General features: G+C 46.1%; 1 protein-coding gene across 1 annotated transcript; it reads left to right on the forward strand.

Annotated features, from left to right (window-relative positions):
* Window positions 1-5,730: 5,730 nt before the first annotated feature.
* LOC111205684 lies at window positions 5,731-7,615 on the forward strand. Its single transcript, XM_022701840.2, has 4 exons — window positions 5,731-5,828; window positions 5,871-6,074; window positions 6,396-6,831; window positions 6,905-7,615. Exons 1-4 carry the CDS (start codon window positions 5,731-5,733, stop codon window positions 7,613-7,615), a joined length of 1,449 nt encoding a protein of 482 aa, XP_022557561.1.
* The last annotated feature ends 1,538 nt before the right edge of the window (window positions 7,616-9,153 follow it).

Consider the following 9,153-nt stretch of genomic DNA (forward strand, 5'->3'; position numbering starts at 1 on the left):
AAGAACCAGAATCCGTTCGGCCCGGGAAGATTGTCCATTCGATAAACCTATGACGGAAGAAGAGGAAAACCTCTTGATGTGCCATGGGGTAGCGCACGGGGCAAAACAGACATGCATGGCTTGATCATGGAAAGCAGTAAAGATATATGTTCATTGTTTGACTCATATCTTCCAAACCACGAGGCTTCTACGCATAAAATTACTTGTAGAATGTTCTCAACTCAATTACGGAGCTCCTCGAAGAAGAATCAGATCAAACGGAGTTCATATGTGATAGTTATGCTCTTTACAAATCAGGTGATCTTGAGTTCTCGCGAATTCAGACCACCCGAGAAGCTCGAAATGGCTAACCTTCTTTCTGATGAACCATCGGCCAATTAAATCATGCCAAAGATTATTATTCATGTTCTAAATGTCCAAGAAAGCATTGGGCATGATGGTTTTCAAAAAGATTCAAAAACGAGCTTGTTTGGGCCAAATGGAGAAACCGATAAAATATTGGCTAAGGGAAAAGATGGATTTCGACCAGGCCTCAAAGAGATATGTCTTTGCCCATATCAGGAGCATATTCTTCACTTTTCAAAGTCTTGGTCGTGGCTATATCAAGAGGCAGTCCAAGTTTCAGTCAAAGACTTTATTTAGTCAAGTCTTTGTTTTTATTTTCAATGCCTTGTTTTTAACACATTCTTCTTTGGATTTCTGCAACTTGTAATCCTATAAATAAGGCCTAAGAGCCACGAAATAAAGCATATTGTTTTCCTCTTTTTATGAGTTTATCTCATTGTTCTTTGTTTAGAACACCTCTTAGTTTCTTGGTGAGGTTATCTCCAAGTTTCGATCCTTCTTTTGTTGGACCGGTGCGTCACATCCGACAACGATCGAAGTCTGGTAGTATCAAGAGGTCTTTCCGCAGCCTTTTGTGTCACCATTAATCCCATCCAGTCTCCTTTGGAGTTCATATCCATTCATTATCAATCCGGTTGAGTGATCGTTCCTTAGGGTTCTTCACCTCTACTGGGTCGAACAGGAGGAGTTAGCCGAAAAACAGACCGAGATTACTCGCAGCAAACGCCGACAGGATCGGAAAGCTGCTGGCAAAAAATCGGACATACGCGACCTTCGCGATTACATAACTAAAACTGCAGCAGAAGTAAGGGCCGTGAAGTCCCAGATCCATCATGCTACCAGCGCTGCGCCAGAGATCGACATATTACTTGAGGGAGCTCGGAAAACACCTTTCACTGCTCGCATCTCTGATACAAATGTATCTGACCATGGAAAAATCAATGTACCAATATACAATGGTACGACTGATCCTAAAGCGCATCTTCAAGCCTTCCACATCACGATGGGAAGGGCCAGGCTGAAGGAGAGCGAAAAATACGCCGGCTACTGCTGTCTGTTCGTCGAAAATCTGGAAGGACCGGCGCTCGAATGGTTCGCACGGCTTAAACGAAACTCCATTGGAAGTTTCCGCCAGCTCGCATCGGAATTTCTCAAACAGTACTCTATGTTCATAGATAGAGAAACATCCGATGTCGATCTCTGGAGTGTATCCCAGAGAGAGGACGAACCCCTCCGCGAGTTCATAAGCCGATTCAAGCTGGTTATGTCAAGGGTTAGCGGAATAAGCGACAAGGTGGCCATAGACGCACTCAGAAAAACGCTCAGGTACAAGTCAAAATTCAGAAAATGGATAACCCTCGACAAACCACGAACGATCCAAGACGCCCTTCACAAGACAACAGACTACATCATAATCGAGGAAAAAACCAAAGTTGTGTCGCAAAAACATAAGCCGACAAAGACGTCCTCGAAAGATGCAGACCACAAGACTAAAAAGAAAAACTCTCGTAACGACAAGTCCGTCCATCACGAGGGGGAAGAACTCCAAGGGGCGCATAACTACCCAGTCAGTTCGGAACAAGGCAGAACCTCGGGCAATACATGGACTCGTAATCCACGATACGACGAAAACACCTTCTGCGAGTTCCACCAGACCCGAGGACACTCGACGACTAACTGCAACATCTTGGGAGTGAGACTCCCAAGTCTGGCCGCAAAGCTACTAGCTGGGGAGCTCTCCGAAGTAACCAGCATTATAGATCTCATCCTTGAGACCGATCGCCCTCCAAAAACCGACAAAAGTCCACCCGCAGAAAATTCTCCTCGGATAAACGCAGAAGGAGATCGGACGACAAAGGAAACGATAATTATCGTCACAGAGTGAACATGATCATCGGAGGATCACAGTACTGGAACGACACGGTCTCGGCCATTGAGGCCTACCAGCGAAAGGCCGAGTCAAGTGCAAATTGGCCTACATGGTCTCCTCCCCGAGATGGTCAAAGCAACTCGATAACTTTCACGGAATCGATCAGCCTCACTGCGATCCACTCGTCATAGACCTCGTCATACGAGATCTGGAAGTCGCAAGAGTCCTCATTGACACAGGGAGCACGGTTAATGTTGTCTTCTGTGACACTCTCAAGAGGATGAACATCAAACTCGGGGAAATTATCCCGATACGAAAACCAATGACGGGTTTTTCAGGCGAAACGTCAATGACCCTCAGATCAATCCGGCTACCAGTCATGGCCAAGGAAGTCACCAAGATCGTCGACTTCGCGGTGGTAAATCACCCTGCCATCTATAATATGATCCTGGGAACCCCATGGCTGAACGCCATGAAAGCCGTTCCGTCTACATATCACCTGGGCATCAAATTCCCGACCCGGGAGGCGGGGGGTTGCTGCCATCTGGGGTTGTCAGAAACAGTCGCGACTTTGCTTTCTCGCAGAGCATAATTTAAGACAAATCACAACCACCGCGATGGTAAGTTGCAAACGCACGACGTTAACTCAGCCTTCGCCCGAAAACACTTCAAAGAAAGACGACCCGAGATCGTCTGCATAAGCAAATGCCTCGGATATCGAAATTCAGCCTGATTCCAAAGTCAACGTTGTCACTCAACCGGACAAAGACATTGATCCTGCCACAGTCACCACGATTAAGGCGGTCATCAACACAGCACCAACCGCTGAGTAGAAACACTCACGGCATAAAATAGAACTACGAGATTGCTTGATCCTCGAAAGGGCTACGTAGGAAGCTCGTCAAAAGACGAGTTCAGCTATCCCCCTCTCTAAAAAGGGGGGGGGGAGTGGGTACGTATACTCGTATACTCCCACATTTTAAAACATGCATTATTGTACTCGAGCTTTTTAAAACTTTTACTACAATACGCATTTTATGAACTCTTACGCTTCAGCTACGCAAAAATCTCTACAAACATTAAATTCTTGTCAACGGCCGTATATGGTCCAAGTCGCAAAACATTCGCAAACCTTTCAGAACTTAAAGCGAATTTATAGCCTTCGAAGTAACAGCGAGACGTCGCCAAAGTTAGAATCAAAACTATACGAACAACTGTCCAAACGCGACAATAAATTTTACATCATGCTCGTCGATTGGCCCTGACGAACACATCAGCCGTCTTAAACAAACACACCCTGATCATTCTTATCCTCAAACATCCGACACAAGGATAAAAGCGCGCTATTTAAAAAATCCAAAATTTTGGTCAAGCACTTCTAGTTGGCTTAAAAAATGTCTCTGGAGAGATGCTCGATTCACACCATACAAGTCGTATAAGCCGAGAACCTATCACAGACTTTAAATCGGTGATTGAGGTTGTTCTTGATTTGGCCGGTACGCATGAGACTCTCGAAACCGTGCGAGAAGGCTACTACGGAGCCTATCTTTCTTTCTTTCACTCTTGTGGTCTTATCTTCCCGATCCCTGAGCCAATACTTGAGATTCTGGCGGAGCTTGGGTAATCGCTTACTCAGATCCTCCCAAACTTTCTTAGGTATCTTATCGCCTTCTTGGTTATGGATAGGGAGGAAGGTCTTTCCTTTGGCCTTAGTGAGTTCTGACAGCTCGTTCTGGTGAAGCAGAACCAGCAGAACCCTGGTACCTTCTTCGTGTCTCCGCGCCCATGTCGCCACGTCATCGAGGACATCCCTTATCGCGATAAGAAGTGGCACAAACTGTTTTTTGTTTTCAAGATGGATCGAGCATCCATGGGTGAATTCGACTTCTCTCGGCTTCCTCGGCGTTGGGCCGAGAATATCGGTTAGTTTTGTTTTATCTATGTGTCGATTTTTCTCTTTGGGGAATTGGTGACTCAACTTTTCGTTTTTCTTCGATCGATTCAGCTCCTTCTGGAAGCTCGTCGATGTCAGACGAGATTCGTGGTCTGGTCGGGATTCTTCGTAGAGATCGTTCGAACTGGTGAACGTTTGACCAAGCTCGGATTCGAGCTGTTTTTGCTATGCCGGAGGGGACCGACAGGGCTCCTTTGGTTGGAGGTTCTGAGGACGAGGCCGAACACTCCCAGGAAGTCATAGCGACTCCTTCCGTTCAGCCCAGTGTTCAGATCGATTAACTAGACAGCTTGTGAGGAGGTCGTCGTTCCGCACTTCCGGGTCTGCATCGAGGGGCCGATCTTCTGGAAAATCTCCCTTGATCTCGATTCACGACTCTGACGATGAAGATGGTTTGGGAGAGAGGTAGCCTCCTGTCTCGTTGAGCCCTGGCTCGGAAGACGAGACCGTTGCGGCGACTCGCAAACGACGCCGATCGTCGGAGGGTGCCTTGCCCGGTTCATCTCGTCCTAGGTTTGTTCCTGAGGGAGATGGTTCTTTGTTTGCGGCCCAAAGTGGCCTAATTTCCCTCGCTGGTCGTATGAGGTCTGCGGGTTGCCTTCTCCCATCTCTTGCTTCCTTAGCTGAGAAGGAAGCCTACGCCAAGGTTGCGATGGCGAGCTCTAAGGTTCGTCTCTTGCCTTATTTTCCTTGACAACTTGCTTCGAGGTATTCGCTCGCTTATTTTGACTTCTTCTCAGGTGATGGAAGCTTTTAACGAATACATTGTGGTGATGGAAGATCACGTCATGGCTTCTCGGAACGAAAAAGTGATTGAGAGCATCGGTTCCGAGATCAAGAGGCTTTCAAAGGAGCTCGAAGCCACCAAGCGAGAAGGGAAGAAGGATGCCGAAAAGATCGAGGCATTGACTGAAGATTGGAGGAGAATTTACCTGGAGAATGAGGCTCTTATGACCTAGATGGTTTGATGCGCCTCAGATCGTACAACCCACGTCCTGCTCCTTACCGCCATGCACCAGACTGGTTCGGATGAACCTTGACAGTAGGCAAAGGGTCATCTTGACCAGATCGCATGGGAAATGTAGTCTTTGACTATCTTCAATATCTGATCGCATGGGAAATGGAGTCTTTGACTATCTTTAATATTTTCAGTCAATCTTTATATTTCCTAGGCATGTTTTTCCTCAATATCTTAATGCCTTTCTTTGACTCATTCTAGAATAAATATGTAACACATCTCATGGAATAAAATAATTGATTTCCCCTTTATTTTGTGAGTTTATCTGCTTTGTTCGTTGTAGAAAACTTCTTGTTTCTTGGTGAGGTTATCTCCAAGTAAACATTCTCTATTTCGTTGGACTTGTGCGTCATATCAAGCAACGTTTAGAAACCCTTTTTTTGTTGGACTTGTGCGTCATATCAAGCAACAACTGAAGTCTGGTAGTATCAAGAGACTTTCCGCCCCTTGTTTGTCACCATTCAATCCATCAGTTCTCCCTTTTGGCGAGTTCATATCCCCTTGGTCCGGCTGAGTGATCCTTTCCCTAATTTAGGGCGAATCATGGTTGCTCAAAAGGCAAGAATCGCGACGCTCGAGGTCGAGAGAGATCGGGACATTCGTCGTGCTTCCCGTATCGCTCGTCGTGCTATTGCGACCCGGTACCGGGAAATCCTTGAGTCCTTGAAGGATAAATAGACGAGCAAGAAGAAGGAAGTATCCGCTGAGATCCAGCTGCAAGAAGTGATCGCCAACATCGAACTTCTGAACGAGCTCAAGGATGGGGGCCTGACTGTGGACGCAGAGCTTGCTCGTTTAAAGGAGATGGAAGGAGATTGTGAGAATTTCGTCGCTTCAGCCGCCGTGCCGGATTGGTCGATCTCCAAGCTCGATCTTCCTCAAGTCGGGTGATCGTCTGTCCCCGATGATTCCGCTTCTAGTTAAATTTTTTCTTTTCTTTTTTTTTTTGTTTAATGTCTTTTGTTTTTTGCGATCTATGATCGTGGTATCTTGGATATTCTTAACGAATAAGCATAATGTTTCGGAACATCTTTGTTTCTTTAACCTTCGAGATTTTCTTTGTTTGGGTCATTGAGATATGGCGAGGCCTTGATCCTTATAAAGCTTTGCTTTGTTCTGGGACTTACCATAGTGTGACATTTAATTTTGTTTTTTGATTCTCAACGGAACATGGCTTCGAAAAGATAAAACCCCCGTGATTCCGATAGGGTGCGAACTCGAACTTGTGGTGCTAATGCGGAACGCTTTCGAACCGAAGACGTGAGCGAAGCGCTCACAGAATTTCTTCGTGAGGAGACCCGACTTCCGCAGGCTTCAACCCAAGAGGCCAAGGACCTCGAGGGTGAAAAGTCTGTTGCTCGTGTTAAGTCGAGTAGCCCAACAAGTTCGGAGGGGCGTGACCGCTCCCCGAAGAAGGCGAAGACGAATGGCTCGGACCATTGTCTCGGTGTCTCAGGTGAAGCGGCTGTTGCTAAACCATTTCATTGCCAGTTCGCACACTCTAATGATTGCCCTATTACGGAAGATCCGGATAGTGTTGCTCACTTAGTGAGGCACTTCAAACCTGCTGGATGTCCGCTTCCTTCTTTGCGAAATATGACGGAACGCGAGGCTTATGTAAAGATGGTTGTGGCTCATGCTAAGGTCGTTCTTTTTGACACTCAATCCATGTTGAATCTTTGGTTCGTTTTGTCTGTGCTGATTTGCTACATTCCAGGCTATGGAGGCTAACAACGAGTTCGCGGCGACTTTGGAAAAGCGCATGCAAGATGTCCCGCGCTCTGATGAGCTTTACGAGATAAATAAGGTCGTTCGAGATCTAAAGCACGGTTTGAATATGGCTCAAGATCGGGAGCGTGCAAATGCCGCTCAACTGGCCGCTGCTGAGAAATTGGGGAATCAGGCTGCTTCGCTCGAAGCTCGTCTGCGAGTTGTGAGTAACGAGAGGAAATCGGCCCTCGAGCAAGTTTCCGTTTTGGAAGCGAAGGTTGTATCCTCTGCTAATAAATTCTCTGACGACCTTCGTCGCGCAACTTATGATGCTAAAAAGGCTTTGGCGGACAGCTACTTGGACGTGTTGGTATCTCTGAAGGAAAAGTGGGAGAAGAAGAAGGCCGCAACTGATTGTGAAGCTCGTCTTACGGAGGTTATGGCAAATATAGATCTCTTTAAGGAAATCATGAACAACAATCTTTTGGCCTCAGACGAGTTGTTGCGACTACGAACGAAGGAGGTCGAGCTCGGGTCCGAGCTCGAAGTGATGGCGGTTTCGGATTTTTCCGTTGGGAAGCTCGATTTGCCTCAAATTTCGGAGGATCTGCCAGAAGATTTCTTTGCTAGGGACTCTTCCGCGGCGAATGGTGCGGATGACGTGACGAAGCGCTTGGGTGGTCAGTTCGAGGATGGCGAATTCGGCAATGAAGAGTAGCTTTAGGGGTTTTTTGTTTTTGTTTTCCCTTTTCGCTTTTGTTGCTTTATTTATTATTTATTAATAAAGAGTGGATCGTGAGTCCCGATTTGTTTTGCTGTTATTTTTGTGTTTATGCGAGGCCGATCTATTGGGGCCGCGAGTTGATCTTCTGTAGATACTTTTATCGACTGTTTTGGTGTAACAAAAGATTTTGTTATCTAACTTTGTCGCGCTTGTTGGCGGAGTTGGCCGCAACCGAAGACTTGATCAAGGTCTTGGTTTTTGGTCAACTGTAATGTTTTTGCGATTTGTAGATATAGGGAATCTGATATGATCGAGCTGCGATATCTAAGAATTGTATTTATTAAGATGTTGGGTTTTGTTTTATTACAGATTTGGGAAAAGAAGACAGTTTAGTGTTGTCGTGTGGTTGTTCCCAGGGTGCTGTGGTATGCTTACTCCGAGGTTTTGTAGTTGGAGGGTGACTGGACTCGTGTCGTGAGTTGCCTACGTACCCTCAACGAGGGATCAAGTCATAACGTAGTTCGATTATTTTCCCAGGAATAGGGTCTGTTGTTCGATGTTTCGTGTACATAGGTACGTTTGTTGTTGATTTTGGATGCCTGATTAAGGGTGTTGCTCGATGTCCTTAAAGCTCGCGAGGTAGCATGTCCTGGAGCTCTTCTGGCTTCCTCTAATAGTCTCGACTCCTTTCGGGGTTGGAAATTTCAGGCATTGGTGATATCTTGAGGGGACTTGATACGTCCTAGATTCGGACAAGGATCACTCACCAGGAAATTGGATTTGAACTCGCCAAAGTAGGGAGATTTGATGGTTTGATAGGCGACACACAAGGTTGCGGAAGGGCCTTATGATACTATCGGCTTCGATTGTGGATTGGAATGTTATGTCAAGACCAACAAGGAAAGATCTGTTTAGTTGGAGAATCACTCGACAAGAAACAAGAACTGTTCTAGGCAAAGAACAAAGAGATAAACTCATAAACTTTAAGGAAAAATCCATTTTTTGATAATGAAGAAGAGTTTACCTATTTATTGTACTTGTGGTAAATGAAAGACATTAGTAAAAATACTTAGGAAATAACAAAATTGACTGAGAAGGTGGAAGTCAACAAAACTCTTCAGCTTCATATCTGGTCGATGTGACTTTTCGGCTGATGTCTAGATTCATTCGCCCAAGTTGAAGTCGCCGCGGTAAGCAGCTGGACGAACGCGGGACGGTTTGGACAGTCCGTGGCCTGATCAAGCAGTGTACTGATGCGGCCTAAGTCTTCAGATAGTTGGATGATTCGTGCCTTAGAGAAATCTGAATGATAGAAGTCCAAGAGAGAGTCGGACATGAGGGTTAGTCCATCGGCTTGATCTTCGGAACACTCGGTTCGCGTCAAATGGACCATTTTGGGAAACCTCACGATCCAAGTCAAGTCTGGCACGATCCAAGTCAAGTCTGGCTCGGCTATTGGCTTTGGCTTGTCGAGATGGTTGGGAAGGACGCGTACTGGCTTGGTAAGATCGGTCTTCAAGATCCGGACTTGG

Source organism: Brassica napus, chromosome C1 (genome assembly GCF_020379485.1).
Source record: "Brassica napus cultivar Da-Ae chromosome C1, Da-Ae, whole genome shotgun sequence".
Classification (NCBI taxonomy): Eukaryota; Viridiplantae; Streptophyta; class Magnoliopsida; order Brassicales; family Brassicaceae; genus Brassica; species Brassica napus.